The sequence below is a fragment of the Zootoca vivipara genome, chromosome 2 (genome assembly GCF_965207765.1).
Source record: "Zootoca vivipara chromosome 2, rZooViv2.hap1.1, whole genome shotgun sequence".
NCBI classification, from domain to species: domain Eukaryota; kingdom Metazoa; phylum Chordata; class Lepidosauria; order Squamata; family Lacertidae; genus Zootoca; species Zootoca vivipara.
Genome location: NC_142584.1, coordinates 72,006,585 through 72,026,149, shown reverse-complemented (window position 1 = coordinate 72,026,149; position 19,565 = coordinate 72,006,585). Strand labels below are relative to the sequence as shown.

Below are 19,565 nucleotides of genomic sequence, written 5' to 3'. Positions count from 1 at the left end.
AATGAGCGAAATCAGTGCAGGTCAGTCTTTGAAACCGGCAACACTAATGGTCCCAAAGCTAAGATGAGGAGCAAATAAACCTACATAGAGATTACTTTTATAGTAACAGTGAAACCACTGACTACTAGTCCCTTCCTATTCTGCTTAGGTAACCATCAGACACTTAGGATCACATGAATGAAATTCACCATCAGGCTCTTTCCTATGCCAGCTTTGCCCCAACTTCTAGGAGGGGCAACAATCTGGCAGGGAGCCGTGTCTTGGGACTCCTTTCACATGACCCAGGGCTTTTGGTGTCATCCTTACACTATGTGAAAAAGCTGCACTGCAAGGTCTCCCATGCCACAGCTCCAATGTATGCAAAGGTGATGAGGGGGATTATCCACCAGGAGTATAAGTATACTTATGGCAACAGAAATCTATGATCATGAACATGTGCCAGTGTGGTGTAGTGGTTAAGAGCAGTGGACTCGTAATCTGGGGAACCGGGTTCGATTCCCTGCTCCTCCACATGCAGCTGCTGGGTGACCTTGGGCTAGTCACACTTCTTTGAAGTCTCTCAGCCCAGGGGTCCCCAAACTGCGGCCCAATCGGCCTTCCAATCCGGCCCGCGACGACCCCCGCCGCCCGCTGCCACTGCCCGCTCTCACGGCGCGCGGCGCAGCGACGATCTAAAAAATCAGCAAAAAATCGCCGAAAATCCTTTGTGCGCATGCGTATGGGCCTCTCCTGACCCGGAAGAGGTCATTTCTGGTGCACTTCCGGGTCGGGGGAGGCCCATACGCATGCGCACAAGCGATTTTCGGCGATTTTTCCCCCCACCCGTGTGCATGTGCGCATGCGCACGGGCGCGCACTCCCCCGCCCTCCGGCCCGCTGCGCGCGCACTCCCCTGCCCTCCGGCCCGCCGCGTGGTCGGCGCGGCGGGCACCGGCCCGCCGCACGGTAAGTCTGGGGACCCCTACAGCCTCACAGAGTGTTTGTTGTGGGGAGGAAGGGAAAGGAGATTGTGAGCCGCTTTGAGACTCCTTTGGGTAGTGATAAAGCGGGATATCAAATCCAAACTCTTCTTCTTCTTCTTCATGCATGCAAAGCTGGCACGGACTACACAAATACACATGTAGAAAAACAGACAAGGCATCTGACATTACTTAGCTAATGTTCATTTTGTTTTTTTTAAAATGGAAACCATTCTGGATCTGACTGCTTCATATGAATTAAATGTGTTATTTTCTGCTTCAACGAACTGTAAGAGATATATAAAGATCCTACACGGCGGGACTGCTTTGTGCAGGTAACATTCAAATTTTAAGAGGAAGCTTTTTAGCAGTACCTCCCAGAAGTGAGTCACATTTCTGCTTGAAATGCTTGCAGAACATTTGGAACGGAGTCCTCCTCCTCCTCTTCCTCTAGTGCTTTGGGAATTCTGCATCTGAAGGGAAACTCCCACACTGTTCTCAGATGCACAGAGACACATTATTTCAAGAAGTCTACAACACAGGTTCCAGAAGCTTGTCATTTCCAAAACAAGGCTGTCTTAATTCTTAACAGAGCTGCTCTGAGAAGCAAAGCCAGTGTTACTTTAAAAATGAACAACTCCTCAACACCTGGAAATGCGAATCAGGGTAGTAAAGCCAAGCATCACAAATGACCATCGTTAGTAAGAAAGTTTAATCTGAAAAAAGTATATATTTACAGACACTATTAAGCTGTACAATTCATTCTAATAAAATAGGAAATGTTTTCACTTTACAAATCAGCCACACAATATATGCTGAGAATGCACACACACACACACACACACACACACACACACACACACACACACACCCTAACAATGCTGGCTGCCGTCAGTTCCCCAGCGAACTCAGTTGGATTTACTTTCAGCAATCTTCTGTTGATTCTCAAGGCACTCCTTCAGCTTGTCTTCAGTTAAGGTTAATCTTTGTTCTAGAATGGAAACAGTCTGCAAAAGGAGAAAGGCAACAGCGGAAAGGTGTTGGAAGACCTTAGCATGCAAACCTACCACCAGGGACAAAGCCGAACTCGGTGGGACTTCACTCTGAGCAAATATGCCCAGGATCAGGGTATGCGGCACATCTTCTATTTATGCATTATGGGCTGTTTTGCTGCCTTACCAAACAGCCTTCCAAAGAGAATAATAACAAGCACACAAAGTTACAACAGAACTTAAAATGTCTACTTTTGAGATGTAGAATGCTGGCATAACATGGGAGCAAAGCAGCTTGTTATTTTCAATTTTAGACACAAACTTCTTTTTTGTGATCAGGGGGAGGGAATCATTTCCCTGCAGATCATTTCCCTGCTGATCTCCACTATTTCATGCCACAATTAATTCCCAACCAAGAAAAATAACCTTAATTGAAAGGATTCACCATAATATTGTCCTGCTGGGGGAAAAAAGTCACTGTGTGAAAGAATGTCTTGCTTTTACTGTACACTAATTAAAGGACTACTGGGTCTGAGCCACAGGGAAGGCAGGGATAATTCCCCCACCACACACCCAACCTGTATCCTCCCATTCATTGATACTACTGCATCAGGCACAGCGAGAGGTGAAAACAGGGCTGGTGTCCTCTTTCCCCAAGCAAATATAGCCTCCAGCCCTCAAGACTACAAAGCCAACAACAGATATACCCCCATTCCCCAATCAGGAAACTGTGTTTCCTGGGATGAAAAGGTCACGCCCTTTCGTAGAATCCTAGAACTGTAGAGTTGGAAGGGACCACGAGGGTCATCTAGTCCAACCCCCTGCAATGCAGGAATCTTTTGCCCAACATGGGGCTTGAACCCATGACCCTGAGATTCAGAGCCTCATGCTCTACCAACTGAGCTGTCAAATCTTGGGTTTCTGTCTGGCATGGGGAGGTAGTTTCTTTGGCCAGGGTGGGGCAAGTGACCTGGGAATTACTGAGTAACCTGGGAAGGAGGGTGGGCTCCTTTTCCATGGGTTCACCATCAGGAGTGACTGGCAGGTTCTTCCTCCCACTGCAACATTCCATGTGGTGCTCTAATCTGTCCCATAGGAATGAATGCTAGCAATTCAGTTATATGAAAGAAAAGCAAGAGTAATAAAAAAATTTTTTAAAGAAATTATTAAACAGAAAAGTAAGAGTCCATACTGAGAGACAACCTTGGGGTGGTAATAGCCTTGGGTCTTGCTAGCCAGCAATCCTAGTGCTTGGATTGACAGGGAGCTTGCCTCCTCTTAAGTGTGCCCCACACAGACTTAAAGCAGAAGAATGGGAGCAAGTGAGAATTAAACCAGATCTGCCTAGCCATTTCCTGGGTTCCATTTCTTGGTCACAGGACCCTGACAACTGGTTTTTATGGCTATCTATACAGTGAAAGTATTAGAAGCCAAAGAATCACAAGTCGTATACAACCTAAAACTGGCTGTCACCCTTCAATAGATAGATAGCAAACTGCTACTTCATTGTGTGTTGTAATAATAATAATAATAATAATTTATTATTTATACCCCGCCCATCTGGCCGGGTTCCCCCAGCCACTCTGGGCGGCTTCCAACAAAACAGAAATTCTAAAATACAGAAAAGCCTGGGAGAAGAATATTTTTGCAAGAGGAGCTGAATGATGTTTGCAGGTATGTAATATTAGAAGAGCAATCAGGGCCGGCTCTAGGTAGAGCCCTGGTGGCGCGGGGTGTTAGGGCGCCGGGCCGGTAGGCGGGGCGCTGTGCGGCAAAGCCGCGCGGAAGCCATGCTGCGCCCTGCGAGGGCGGGGGCGCCAGAGCAATCTCCGCCCCTCAGCGCCAGGGCGCCCGACCTGCTTAAGACTGCCCTGAGAGCAATTAAGGCATCCAGCAATAACAGCCTCCTTAATCCATCTGAAGCCTCCTATGCGTGATAAAGGCACATATTTACAGCAATCATATTAGAACCTGACCCTGAAGTTCAAATGTAGAAGGCACATGTATATACAGCTAAACCTATATATTTCAGTACAGCGTGTTAGGTATTGGGGCCCTCTGCTGGTCCTTTTATGGCACTGTCCAAAGGAATGCCACAGTAAGAAATCTCTGATAAGTACCAGGTGTGAATTTGTGCAGTTAATATGGTTTTTAAAGGTTCAAAACAGGATACAAGTTGAGGCCTATATATTCACATTTAATGCCATTCTAAGCACTGGTGAAGGAACTGTAAAAGAAGTGTGAAAGATCATTTACCCAGTACATTTAGTATTTATACAACACTTCCTTCAAACACTGTATCATATACACTCTCAGTAATAGTCAGAAACACCCTGTATGGTCGGCCAATACAGTGGTACCTCTAGTTGCAGACAGATCCATTCTGGGGTGCCGTTCGCACTCTGAAAAGTCTGCAACTAGAGCAGCGTTTCTGCGCAAGCGCGTAGTGCAATACAGCGCTTCTGCGCATGTGCGAAATGCGCAGAATGCTTCTGTGCACACGGTAAAACCCAGAAGTATACACTTCCGGGTTTGCCATGTTCACAAGCCAAAAAGACGCAACATGAACCTAAGGCAACATGAGGTATGACTGTATTATCATCCCTATATTACAGAAAGGAAGTGGGAGAGGCATCCCCATGGCTGAGCAAAGGTCTGAACTGGAGACTTCCAGATCATAACTAACCATTTCAATGCACTAGCGGCTGCCAGTGGTCAGAGCCTGACCCAAGAGACAAGGCGTTCGATTATAAGGGAGCCCTTCTGCTACATAAATCTGCCAGATGGAATACTGTCACTCCGGGATGCCACACACAAACACCCCTACCTATCAACTTCTGTTTGTCTAAAGTCAATTCTCAGGTGTCAGCCGCCTTGATCTTTTTTGTAAAGGCAAGGTGGGACAAGAGCAGTTTCCAACTGCTGTTACAAATAAAAGTCTGAGCAACTGGGACCTGCCATTTTAGTTTCCCATAATGTCCTCAACATCGTTTCCCTCGAGTGCTGCTACTGCCAGGTATGCTCCTCTGGCAGGCTTCCCTGATAGCAGCAGCACTAACAAGCTGGCCTGCCACACAAGGACTATAACCACTTGGAAGCACTCAACTGTAATCTCTGGGCCACTGAATTTCCAGTTCTGCATTCTTCCAGGAAACGTTACCTGGACTAGCCTCCTGGCTGGTAACTCCAAGCAAGAAAGATCTCACCATAATGCTACTGTATTTAGCAATTGCAGAGACCAGGACCGGGGTGGACCTAAGTCTCTTTAATGTGATATTCCACCAACTCGCTCAGTCGCTGTGGAGTTTGAGATATATGCTTGACTTGTCAGGAAGTGCCCATTCAGCAAGATAGAACAAGGCAGAGGCTGCTGACAAAATGAACACTTCAGCTAAAGTGCAAAAATTGGAATTGAAGAAGCAAGGCTGCATATGAACATCTTGCTGTGCGGGACATAATACCACTACAGCCTCATCATTGCTAAATAATTAGTGTCTGGCAGATGGAAGCTACTTAACAGAATAAAAACAGTCCTGCTGTTATCATGTACACAGAAACTCCACTTGACACTTTTGTCTCGGTAGGAAGCGGCCTGTTCCACAGTATTGCCACTGACCGCAACTGCAGTCTTCCACCACAGTGGTTTGAGAATAGGCCAGTGAATCTTAATTCAAAAAGAAATTCTATCCTGCCATCCCGGTGCACATGATGGAACGCAAGGCAGCTCACAACACAAAAACACCACAATTAAACACACAATAAACATGAACTGAGTTCCTTTTTGAAGAACTGCGCATTCTATGTTTTGTACAGATCTCCCCAGATGCAGAATTCAAATAAAGCAACGGAATTAGAATAAAGCTAGCTGCATACCAATGACAACTAGAGGGAAAGAGTCTTTGTCTGCCAAAGAGAGAAACTATTCTGAGCACAATATCCCATTTTATAATTTAGAGGAAGCTGGTGATACTACAAATCCATGCCTCACAACCTTCCAAATGGGGCCAACCGCACATGACGTTTTTTTTCCTTTACTAAGATAATGCCCTTGTAGGAGAAAACACGCAAGCTGTCATTTGTGAAGTTCAGTACAAATGTTTGTTTTGCCATGAACACTGTTCCTAGGGTCTCATGGGCCGTGCCTCACCATTTGTCCCCAATGCTAAATCAAATAAAACTTGGGCCGATAGGAAACACATGCTGAATTATGAGATACAACATTTCCTCTATTTGCGGACTAGACAAGTAGAAAAGGACTTAAGACACATCAAAGAAGAATTGGTTGAGAATATCTTTTGGGATATCCCATTTCAAGGCATCCATTTCAAGGACAAGTCTCAAGTAGTAATTCCTTTTAATACCTGCTCTATCAACAAATAATGGGAGGAAATGCAGAAGTTTTATGACCCTATTAAAGGTTTCATAGAGACTCCTGAAAGTATTGCATACCTGAGTGAGAACATCCAGCTGTCCCACAATATGCTGGAGGGTGCTGGCAAGGCCAGTCTCGTCAATTTGTTCATGTTGTCTTCTGGCGGATAAAAATTGTTCATGTTGTCTTCTGGCGGATTCTGCCGTTTCAGTTCCTTGAATGTGTTTATCTGTAACTTCTGCAAAATCCATCTCTGATTGCTAGAGGATGAAAAAAAACAACCATTGCTTACCACATTCAATGAAAACTGGCGGAGTGGGTAGGTGGAGACTAGTGGAGAGAGACATCAGCTCAAATGAAATACACAGTTAAGGATCATGTGCATCAGAAATTCAGAGAAGGGAGGCTGCTCAAGTCACTGTACTGCAGCTGTACTGCTGAGACCCTCCAATGTGTTCATGGTGGCCATGAAAGCTACATAGTAATGATCGGCAACACAGACATTCTGCCCATAAGCCATCCCCACCCACCCTTTTCCCAGTGCAGCATTTATCATTTAATTAAAGTAAGTAAAAAAAGTGAAATATAACCACAGAATCAAAAGGAAGAGCAGGCAACTGATATTTTTATACGCATCAAGAAATTTAGAAGCCCTTGGCTCCTCAGTTTTATGTCAGGGGAGAAACATTTCTCACGCCCCAAGGCACTTCGGATGATATTTTGCACCTTTAGATGAATATAACTCACATATGTTTCAGTGAGAAGTATATAATTCTGATAAATATTAAAATACAATGTAAAGTGTGCATTTATTAAATTACAGCACAGTCTTTTCCTAGCCTACTGGATACAATAATTCCTCAATGTTTCTTGTCAGGTGCACAGGCCAGGAGAGTCCACCTACAACAAATGTGGAATTTGGAAAGAAGCAGGTTCAAATCCTAGCAAAGGACTATTTCCCACAAAAGGGGAAGAAGATCATTTGCACTGTTTCCACCATAACAGGAGATTTATTCCTGCAGCGAAGGATACTTAGACAGCTGTGGCCTCTAGGATTTTATTAATCATACTTGCAGGCAGAAGCCTGCCCTTCAAGTATTCCACTGTTCACTACAAGCAAGCATAGGTCCGTAACTCATAGAAGGCTAAGTCATAGTTTAGCTACATGCATGGGCTACAAAGACTCATGTGCTGCCTCAGTCTTGCACAATGCCCTCTTCTCTCTTTTCCCCAATGCTAGGGGAAGACTTTCACAGTGTCTACTTTCAGTTTCCACAAATCCCGGCTTCTTGTTGCATATGAAGCAAAGATGATGGTTCAAAACCAACTCATGGAAGTTTCAATACAAGCTAACTTCAAGCCATGGGTTATAATGTGGTTGTCTGAGCAGAGTTTGCTTTAGGTCATAGGCAATGATAGGATTTGTGGAAGCTGACAAAAAAAAAGTCTATGTAAGTCTTCCTTCTGGCTGTGTAGCAGGCTAGAGAGGGGGCCGTGTGCAATTTTCAGGCTTTGCTTGGTCTCATTCTAGCTTATGTATGTAGTGCTAAAACCATGACTTAGCATTACATGCGAACCAACTCAGAGCAGACATTTGATTATCGTTTTCCGTATCGTGTGTTTCTGTCAAGGTCAAAGTCAGTAAGTGAGGCTGTGACAAAGCTCTGTCAAAATACTTGCGAAGGCTTGCCTCTACTCATCACAGTAACAGGAAAAATCCCCTACAGAGATGTTTGGTTTCGCTTACCTTTTCTTGTCTGTAAATTCCAGATTTCTGAATCTCTCTACTGCCAGTATCCATTGGTTTCTACAAGCAAGCAATCCAAGAGTGTTATGTTATTCTGCATTACCTGAGATGTGACACTCGATGCACCCTGAATATTCCCATCTGTCTCTAGATTTTCAAAAGTTAGCTACCTGCACACTGACTTGACCTCAATGTCACAGTGCAAAGCAGTGCCCTGGTGTCCAATTCAACAGCCCCAAAACTTGGGGTTCTGCCCTGCAAGATTGTTTCAAATAATGCAGTAAAAAAAATGAAGACTAAGTGCTTTCACCACTTATTCTCACGAGTTGTGACATTAGCCACTGCTCCTCAAGATCTAAGTGGCTTTCCCCATAATTTGATCCTGAAGAATAATTTCAATTGCCTTACTAGAGCTATGGGAAAGAGGGTGATAGAACAGCAGGGAGTTTAGTAAACATTTCTTAGCAAGCAGCTGCACTGTGAGTATAAAGAAAGGTCATCCAGGATTACAGTCCTAAATGCAAGGGGCCTGGCTTCTCCATAATGGGCAACAGACCCACCATAATAATAATAATAATAAATTTATATTTATACCCCGCCCTCCCCAGTCAAAACCGGGCTCAGGGCGGCTCACACCAATTAAATTACAATAAAACATAAAAAGCAATTTATTAAAATACAGTATTTTAACTTCCTTTAGTTCCCTTGAGGCTTCACATAATCTGGACACAAATAAATCTTTAAAAGGTATGACATAAAATAAAAGCAATCATAGATTGTCCAAGTGAAATGGCTCCATTTAAGAATTTTTCAACTTGCTCTGATTTAAAAAAAGAATAAAAATAGAACCCTCCAATAAAATAATCAAACGGGTATTCTGAAGTTCAGCCTGAGAATGACTGCATATTGGGGCATTTCAGAGTTTCTCTAGCCCTCTGGTAAAAAACTAAATATAAAGAAAGACATGTAAAACTGACTCAAGTTCTTCATTATTACACCTATAGTTTACACAAGTTTCAAAAGGGGGCTTTCCCAAGCCTTTTAAGAAGATCAGCCCGCACCCCAAAATCACAGTAGCGATGATCAAAAATAATGCTAGCAAACCAATATTTGGTTCTATCTAGACAGCATCATAAAATCAGTGCCAAAGCCCTTAATTCTAGCACACACTTAATGTCATTCACAACTTAAGTTTCTAGCTTTATTTTTCAATGAAAGAAGCTGGAGCCTTCAGACCCTTTCAGCCAAGCAAACACACATACATGTGCATGAAGACAATGGCACTCATTCAATGATTACCAAGCCACAGAAATAAAAATTAAATTCAAGACACCTTTCAGAGCGTGCTCGCAGCCAATATGCAAAATTCTAAACAGGGACTATTTAGAAGGGCTACTGTATAATTACACGAGTGCAGAAAATAATCCTATTTTAGTTAATTGTTCCTGTGCACAATTTGAAGAGCACAACAGAACAAAGGTATTTGATACTAAGTACCTACTTAACAGGTACTGGAAATATTCAAAAGAACAGAACATTGAACGGTAGGAGAGACTATTACTAGCAACAACATTTGCTAATAATTGACTTATTTATAGCTTCTACTAGATGAGAGCTGCAACTACCGTGGGTTGGGAAGGAGAATAAAAGCAATCCTCTTTTGAAAATTCCTATCACAATCCCAGGCAGACTAGTCTTGCTAACTAAGGGGGTTGTCACAGACTGGTTGGACACAGAGGAATGGTGGGAGGTACCAGCTGGGGAACCCCCAAGCGAAGAAGGCTCAGAGCCCAGGGACTGGTGGTGGTCAGAGGGAGAAGACTGGGAAGAAGTGTCGGAAGCTGAAGAGGTAACAGGGCTTAGTGAGCTGGGAGAGTCTGTGGCAGAGAGAAGTCCAGAATCGGGACAGAAGCTGAAGAAGGAGGGAGGAGGGAGGCCAAGAAGCAGAGATGAGTCCAGCTGGTAAAGAGGCAAGGGAGTCTCCCCACTTCTGCTGTGGCGAGCTCCCCTCCCCACTCGTCTCCCAGAACCAGGAGAGGAATGAAGAGGGAGGAGAAGTTAGCTTAGTGGGAGGAAATGTCTCTGATAGCTTGGAGAAAACCCTGAAGAAGAGGGGACTTAGGCAGCTGTGGGAAGACAGGAAGCTTCAGTCTCAGCAACTGCTTCATGGAGGCAACCTGCCGCAGACAAGTCGTTGTCCTGTGCAGATCCTATTTTTGCTACAAAGAGTTAACTCCAACTCACTCAGTGTGGTTTACTGCTGGCTCACTCCTGCCAAGTGTTTGCAAAAAAAAAAAAAAAAAAGGTTGTTTGTCCAGCAACTTATCTGGGCCTGCAGAGGCTGAACTTTATTCACAAGTTGTTTCAATGGTGTCAGTCCATATTTATTGGATTATAAAGAGCAGCCATCCTTCACAGAAACGTAAAATTCAACAATAATTACTTGGCAGTTATATATTGCTTTTGAATGTTTTAGTACTTTATATGTTGCCTCATGATCCTAACAACTACTCCTCTGCAAAATCCAGGTTCTAATTTCCATATCCCAGATTGGGGGAGATTGAGGCTGAAATCCCTCCTAGCGCTACATAGCAAGTTCATGGGAGAGGCAGGATATGAACCAGGGAGCTTCTGCTTCATAGCTCAAGTTTCTTTTCTCCAGCTAGCATTTCTCAAATACAAACCCATGTAAAATGACAAAGATCACACACATACGACTCTTCCTTACTGAGTACTCTGCAGTTTTACATTTAGGGGAATTCCAAACAGGAGAAAGAATGCCATAAATAGAACACAAATTGTATTCCTACCCTCCCTTGAATTTATGTAGCCATGGTACAAACTAGAAAGTCCACTCTCACTCAGAGTAACCAAAGTTGTGGAGATTGTATACATCTGAAAGTATATGCCTAGACTAATGCATCAGATTGTCTAGTTAGGAATAGAAGGAGAAACATTAGAATTTCATTTTTAAACTAAAGAAGTGCTTACATCTTGTGACAAAAGTCAGGTCATTATAAAAATATTTTCACCTATCAGGCTAGTTATTTTAGATATGAGTAAAGGATTATTTCATCCCTAGCTGCACAGAAAAAGAGTAAAGAGTGACACCCAGTGGAAGAACTCTCCTAAGAAAAGGAAAACACTGAGCAGATCCTCTTTTTCTAGAAAAATAGCACTGGATTTGCTTTTTATGACATAAATACTCAAAGAATTACATTGTGCACAGTGTAAGCCATTTAATTTAATCACTTCTCTTAGGAGTTCCAAGGGTATTGTTTATCCTACTCCCTGCCATCCACTCAAAATGCGTTAAAAATCTGCTGTGGGGGGAGGGAGATGAACCAATGCCCAAATTAGAATGAATTCCTAATTTGAGAGCCACAAGGTCAGAACAGAAAGCACATCTGGCATATGAGCAGTTTGAGAAGAATTTGCTTATATAAAGAATAGCTGGATGAAAAAGAACAAAATGTTATATAGTCAGCAACAGAAACAGCCCAAGAGACCACTGACAAAATGCAAGAAGTTGAGTGCCTTACACAGTAACCAGATGGGTAACAATGGGACTATTGGACTTTAATGCCAGGCTTTGCTTTCTTTATCATCAACACGCAATGAGAAGCTCAACCGGGATTTCAATCTATCCCAGAAAACTAGAAATATGGTAATGGAATTTCTGGACAGCTATCGGTTCTACCAAAGTGTGGAATAACCAGAGAACCGAAAAATCTAGAATGACCATCAAGGACATCAACTTACCACACTGTTGGAAGATCCATTCACATTCATACTGGACCTTTGTGTTCTCAGTGCATCACCATAGTCAGTGCCGTTCACATTCATATTGCTTTTCCGTGTTTTCAGCAGGTCGCCATAATCAGCGGCATCAAAGTTTGTTTTCCACACCATTACCTGTAAAGCCATTTTGAAACAGCTTTCAAACATACAACGATTTGGGTAATAGCTTGTCTACATTTCACAGGATTAAGATTACATCTTCCCCAGAATAAATAATACCATGAAGCTTTTCCAAACTATGTTTAAGTAATATTGCCTCCCCAGCAGAATAGTTTTATTACAAGCTATTAATTTTTAAAAAAAGCTTTTGAAAGATTGTCACAGAGAGCACATGATCCTATTAAGTTTTTGAAGCTATGATTCCGTATTGCCAGAGAGCACTGATGCAAAATAAAACTAGGAATAATAATAATCATCATTTATTATTTGTACCCCACCCATCTGGCTAGGTCTCCCCAGCCATTCTGGGCGGCTTCCAACAAAGATTAAAAATAGATTAAAATGTCACATATTAAAAACTTCCCTAAACAGGGCTGCCTTCAGATAATCAAAAGCAACTTTGAGATTAGTAAATAAACTGGCTACTTTTTTAAAAGGTTTTCAAAAGCATGCAGATTGTTTGGGGTTGTATCTAACAAGCCTTCATTGGGAGATCCACTTATTAATGCTTTCCCATTTTTATTTGTTTTAACACCACACACACACACACATACAGAGAGAAAGAGAGAGAGAGAGCGCGCGAGAGAGAGAGAAAGAGAGAGAGAGAGCGCACCACTCAGTACAAAAAGGAGAAGTTAGGTCATTAGAAAGTTGCCTCTATATAATAAATAGGTAAGAAGCATAGATTAGATGCTTTGGGCAATGTCTGTGATTCTTTTTAGCACCTCTTAGCAAGGGCAGACTACAGGGGGAATACTGCTCAGCAAAGACGGCTAACTGATGGTAGGTAATGGAATCCTTAGGCCCAGCACACCTTAGGGAATGCGTTCCCTCATGCATATCTCCCTTTTCTTTTAAGATCAGCTGGAAGTGTCAGCTCCAAGTTCCATCACCCCTGTGATGCCAGACATATCAGTACCAGGATGCCAGGGCTTCCTCTCTAGCATTGCTGCAACTTCTAGAACAAGCTCATCAAAGAACCTCCTTAATTCTGACACCAATTTGACATATTTTCACTCTTCCAGGCTTCTAAAAGGCTGCTTTTGATATCTTGTTGTTAGTTTCTACGTAGTTGCAATACTCTTTTGTACTCTGCCTTGGGCATTTTTATAAAAAGGTAGCATTTTTTCCCTAAATTTTAATATTTTAAGGCAAGTTTGCAGACAACAAAGAAGAAAGTAAACAGAAGAACAGCATGACCATATCTAAAGCTCTCTCTCTCTCTTTCCCCATTTAGGCCTAGAAACATCAGCAAAATATTTGGTCTTCCAACAGGCCCTAAAATCCCACCGTTGAGACATGACAGGGTTATATTTATCTAACTTATTGCAACTCATTTTCCTGGGCTCCATTTCAGCTGGTTTATCCCGTCTTCAACTACCAGTCATGACTAAACACTGCAACACAGCCCACAATCTTAGACTCTGATGAAAAGGAATGAAAGGGCTGGGCAATATTAACATGCTGTTGGCCTTTTATACTCCAAACTCAGGTGAAAAACAGTTTGCTGAACAAAAGTTTTCTAAAGAATCAGAGGAGACTCTTATCTCTGATGCCTGCCCTTGGCCTACTGCATTTTGTCTGTATATATATTTTAAAATAAAATAAAATAGGTCTTTATTGTGAAATTGTAATTTGTTGTAATCCATCTTGAGTGATGTGTATGAATTAGAAAAAGGGGGTGGGGGTTATAGAAAATAAACATGAAGTAGATACCTGTTCATCGAAGCCTCCAGAAGCAAAGAAATCTCCAGTTCTCGAGAAAGCAACACAGGCAGCTGGTCCCTGTAAGAGAACAACTCATATAGTATGGATTGAACAGCCAGAAACTATACAGTATATTGAAATGGGCAGTGGGAGTGGACCTGCTTTTCTCTATTATCTATTGCGATATATTTGTTGCAATCCCCATGTAGTTCAACCACAACTAAGCATCAATGTTGACTGAAAGCATATTTAGAATACTTATATCCTGCTTTGCAGCCCCAAGAGGCTATAAAGCAAAGAGGTTCTTGCAGCAGCTTACAAAATATTCTCTGGAGTCAGGAACAGAAATAACATGGTGCCCCCATGATGCCAGGATTATTCAGGTGGCATTCCCCCTCCCACCTGCATCCCACTGAGGTCCCCTGAGGCTGCAAGGGGGTGAGGCTGAGCAGCTAGATCGCACGCAACCCATGATGGCAGCATGTTTTCCCTTGCTGGCAGGCAACAACTCCCACTGACGTCCTCGGAGGCAAGGGAGTGGAGCTGAGAATGTACAGCTATGACACGCTAAATAACCTTACCCAGTGATAGTATCTTGAACCTTCAATTATATTTGCACAGAACCACCCACAGCCAAGCAGTCTGAGAGCAAGGGAAGATACAAAATTTAGAAGTGCCTACTCCCTTTTTTTAAAAAAAAAAGATCTCCAAAAGTGTACGATAGGTTCCAAACTACTAAAATATTAGATTTAACCTCAAAAAAATTGCTGGCTGATTAAATTATGTGAACAAAGTCATGCCATGCAAACTTTTGAGAAGTAGCTAGAATACAACTTGGTTACAATAATGTTATCCTCAACCAGCGTAGTCATTCAATCCCAATATTCCAAGGTTAGTGCTTCTCCCAAGGTATTGCCATAAATTCCTCTGAGTAAAAACTGAATCTACCCACAGATTTATTCTGCAACCTTCTAGCCACTTACCTGGGAGTAAGCTCCACTGAACTCAATGGGACTTATCCCTCAACACACATGCACAAGGCCATCTGTGCATCCCCAGATGACAAATCATGGCCACTGAATGTAAACAGAGACTAAATTTGTTTAGGACAGTTTTGTCACTGGTATGATTAATCTAGAGATAAGTGTGTGGGAAATATAATTCCAAACATTTATGTCCAGTTTCTGCCAGATCTCATTTTGAAGGAGACATGAAATCTGCATTACTGAGCTTTACTATCAGATGATTCCTGCCTCAACAGATTATAATCTATGGAAATTTTTCACACAAGGGAGATACTCTACTTGCAATTGTACATTATCTTAAACGTTATGCTTACGGATCTTTTTATAATAATGAACAATGCAAATTCCCACAAACTATCTTCCTCGATTTGATTAAAACAAAGCAACCACAGTGCGTATATGGATTCTACTGCAAAACTAATCTTAAAACCCTATCTGCGCTATACATCTAAAGCGCTATGATATCACTTTAATCAACCATGGCTTACCCTTAATAAACTTGCGAAGTGTAGTTTGTTAAGGATGCTGAAAGTTGTTATTTGTTATTCCACTCACAGAGCTACAATTTCCATTCTGGGAACTGTAGTTCTATGAGAAAAATAGGGGTCTCCTAACAACTTTCATCATCCTTAATTTCCAGGATTCTTTGGTGGAAACCACAACCATTTAAAGTGGTATAAGACTGCTTTTAATATATAGTGCAGATGGGACCTTAATGTGAGAAACCATGAAAAACAGTAGCATTATAGAAGCACTTTAATATTAGTCCAGATTTAATATAGACACATCCACTGGGACCTGTTCCAGATAAAACTACTGTATTCAATAAATGTGCTTAGATTTGCTTCTACTTGCATTATACAGTACTCCTGTGTTGTACCCACACCTATTCTGTCTTGTTAATTCTTTGAAACAGACTCTCATTTGTGGTCTATACGTTAACATTCTATGGCTCCCCACTAAAAAAAAAAATGTTTCTCTAATGATGATTATAGCTTTGTCTGTATCAAGCCTGCTTTATCTATCCAATTACATGTCCTGAGAGTGGGTCTAACCTGCTATCCCAATAATTGTTCCAGTCTTCCCCAAGCTGTTGCCCTCGAGATGTTGTTGGGCTACAATTCCAATAGTCTTTGGCCATCAGCCATGCTGGTTGGGGCTAGTAGAAGTTGGAGTCCAGCAACATTTGCAGGACACCAGCTTGGGGAAGGATGAATTATTCTATCATGTAGGACAAATTAGACAGCAAGTACAGCTTTATCAAAAAAGAAACAAAAATCCCACACCCTCCAATTGACACACAAAGAGAGAGAGAGAGAGAGAGAGAGAGAGAGAGAGAGAGAGAGAGAGAGAGAGAGAGAGACTGTGCTTCTGCACAGGTTTTAATGACCACCCAAGAATGGCATAGTTCTGAAACATTCTGTTTCTGTACAAGTAAAATGTCAGCAGTGGGCCTATGTATTCATTCCAAGCCCTGTTTGTACTTCAAGAAGAATGTATTCCATAAACTGAAAGCCTTAAGACGCAATCACAGCACACCAAATTTTGCAGCTGCAAAGATGAGCAGCGAGTTAAAACACCGTTTCCCCAATGATCCTTCTGGTATGAAGAGTAAGCACCATTATAATTGAAGACAGCAATGTAAACTTGGCAGCCTTCTCTCTGTAAACTAGTACTAATCAGCTAGTAATGAATTCCTGGTAAACCAATAGTTGCGTCAAAGCGCTTCTAAGGAATCCGAGGCTTCTCTCATGAGTAATTGTCCCAGAGCACCAGTCCAGTGCCAGAACAAGAACCAAATCTGAACCAAGCACTAACATGCAAATTACAAGAATTTAACAAGCTGTTCATCCAAGTAACGAAGATTCCCTGTAGACTAGTCACTTGACTTACTGTCATTTCTATCAAAAGCCATTTAAAGCCTAATTATTAGTCCTATAAGATTCAGCACCTCTATGCTATTAGGTCCCACAGAAATCCATCTCATCTCCCACACTTGTTAGCACCTACATGAAACTGATGAGCAACATCACCCAGAGATTTTACACTCCCTGCTCTATTTTTGTTTTACATTGGATCCAAGTGAGGCAGCAAGGCAAATGAAGAAAGGCATGGCAACGAGAGCAATGGCTTTTCTGTGCTGCCAAGCAAGCATCGGTTGAAATGTACTCCATGAAATGGAGTTTCAGACTCTTTGGAAGCCAAAGCGAGGAGAAAGGAGCAGACAAAGAAATACGGAGAATTCTCAGTGAACAACTCAAAGCAAAGGCAGGAACATAAGGGAGGAAACCCAAAAAGACTTTTGAGACAACTGCACTCCTGCCTTTGAGAGGAGAGAGGAGGCAAATCTACTTGAGTCCATTATAATATCACAGGAGACGGTGTAGTATACACAAACGTGTGTGAAGCTTTGAAAGGTCTACAGCAGGCATCCCCAAACTTCGGCCCTCCAGATGGACTACAATTTCCATCATCCCTAACCACTGGTCCTGTTAGCTAGGGATCATGGGAGTTGTAGGCCAAAACATCTGGAGGGCCGAAGTTTGGGGATGCCTGGTCTACAGTAATAAACAACTCATGTCTAAAGAAGTTCTCCTCACCTGGTGGCCATGAAGTGTATATAGCAGTCTCCCCTCTAGTAAATCCAGTATTTTTAGAGTTGAATCGTTGGAAGCGGCAATGAGGTAGTTTCCAGAGGAGTGAAAAGACAGGCAGTTCACTGAAGCACTGTGAACTAAGAAAGAAAGAAAGAAAGAAAGAAAGAAAGAAAGAAAGAAAGAAAGAAAGAAAGAAAGAGAGACAGCACAAGTTACCAATACAGTTTGACTTTAAAAAATACAAACTGAAAAGAAAAAGTGGATAAGGTATAAAAACATCCATACAAAAAATGGTTGAAAGGCATTCCCCCCCCCCCTGCTTATATTTTCAAGGACACTCAGAAAAATGTAGTCCTATGAAAACTGGCACTGCCTCAGAAGCTCAAGGTTTGCCTTAACTGCAGGTTAAAACACATTTCTGACCACTACGCCTGTCTTGAGCCCCTCTGGTTAGGGCGTGGGAAGCCATGCGAGGGCAGCTACCGGTAAGTAGTAAGGGAGGGTTGTAGAGACAGACATCAGACCTGGAAATCCAAAGTTCATCAGCATCATCTATTAAATTAAACTGCATGTATGGCCCAGATACCATAAGCAAGGTGCAATTCAAAAGACCATGGTATGTGAAATATATTTGGATTAAAGGCAACCTAAACCAGCTTCTGTATATTTGGAAAAAAGAAGAGAGAAATGGCATATTCAATCTAATTTGTTTATGCAGAGGAATTCCCTACAGCTGCAGTAGCATTTTATTATGAATATTAAGCTTTATAGTTTAATGTATTACACAAAATACCTTATTGAAACAAAAATGTCATTCCTGAAGTTTAACTAAAAACGAGCACTCTCTCCGTATAATGGCGTGATCACATTTTATTTAATTTCCTTAATTTTGGGACTGTATGTTTTAGAAAAATTATCTTCTTTTAAAGCAGGTGTGGGGAACCTTTGGCCCTCCAGATGTCTCTGAACTACAAGTCGCATCAGCCTGAGCAAACATGGTCAATGGCTAAGGATGATGGGAATTGTAGTTCAGCAACACCTGGAGGGCCAAAGCTTCCCTATGCCTGTCCTAAGCCAATGGTTCTAATTCAAAATTCTACATGCAGCTCTTTCTGATGGCAAAACTACCTTTTTTGTTGAATTATTCACTTCAAGAATCAAGCTACAAGTTTAGCAACTAAGACTTCTGACAGCGCATTGCTTACCTTGGTAATGCTGCAGAAGCCTATTCATCCTAATATCCCATACTTTCACTGTGTTGTCTGTGCCAGCTGCAGCAATACATGTACCACTAGGGTGAAAGTCCACATGAGGCACAAAGCTGCAAAAAGATTGGAAGACAAGATCAAATCTCTCTTCTATTTTGGAGGAAGAAAAAACATATTAATCTAAGCAAGTGGCGAAAAATACTAGCTCCTCAAAAGTTGTTCTTACAAAACATTGTGCAACTTCATAGTAAGTTTCCCCTAAAGTGTGTAAGATGAATATTAAATATGTTTTATCAGCCAGTTTTCGCTTTCCCACATGGTAAAGTCACCATGAGACTTTGCTCAGTCCATTGTATTAACTATTTCACTGCAACACTGGCTCTCTGTGCACAAAGAAGGCCACAGAGGGGTGAACTGCACTATGTTTCCCATGGTTTGGGGATTAGAGAAACTTCCATTGGGACGCTTATCTCTTTGGGTGTGAATATGAGGAGCCCTGCAGAACACTGCTCACCACAGAGCTCTTGTCCTCTCTGCACAAAACTACTGAAAGCTGTAACATACAATCTCACAATATTCTCTTAATTTAGAGCCTTTAATGATATTATATAACATTAATAAATAAAATTAGCCTAACGTGTTGAAATCAGTGGATTATGAAACTACCGACTCCTGCTAAAATACTGAGGACTTAAAAAAATGGAACAACACTCAGCCTCCTATAGCCTCCTGAAACATCTGAACTGTCAGACATGGAAAAATGAACAGGAGTAATTCAAAGCTGAGAACTGCTGAGACCATTAATGATGCAACTATTTGGACTACAGTATTAATGTTGTCAATTAATGAATTTGATAGCTTATTGAAATTTGCACCTTCACGTTACGTTAGATAGAACTTTGTTTTTGTAACTGGGTTTGTTTTGTTGTCAGATTTTTAAAATAGGCATTTTTAAAAAGCGCGACATAACTCCGAAGATTACACATTTCTTTCTCTAAT

General features: G+C 41.9%; 1 protein-coding gene across 2 annotated transcripts in view; it reads right to left on the bottom strand.

Moving 5' to 3' along the window:
* Positions 1-1,651: 1,651 nt before the first annotated feature.
* Positions 1,652-19,565, bottom strand: part of POC1A (POC1 centriolar protein A) — a 28,827-nt gene continuing 10,913 nt past the window's right edge. For both annotated transcript variants that reach the window (XM_088662201.1, XM_035106121.3), the window contains exons 6-12: positions 18,564-18,679; positions 17,362-17,495; positions 13,746-13,814; positions 11,832-11,984; positions 8,070-8,129; positions 6,400-6,582; positions 1,652-1,965 (exon numbers count right to left, since the gene is read on the bottom strand). In XM_088662201.1, the coding sequence (XP_088518327.1) occupies positions 1,867-1,965; positions 6,400-6,582; positions 8,070-8,129; positions 11,832-11,984; positions 13,746-13,814; positions 17,362-17,495; positions 18,564-18,679 (814 nt within the window). In that variant the 3' untranslated portion in view covers positions 1,652-1,866. The remainder of the gene's footprint in view (positions 1,966-6,399; positions 6,583-8,069; positions 8,130-11,831; positions 11,985-13,745; positions 13,815-17,361; positions 17,496-18,563; positions 18,680-19,565) is intronic.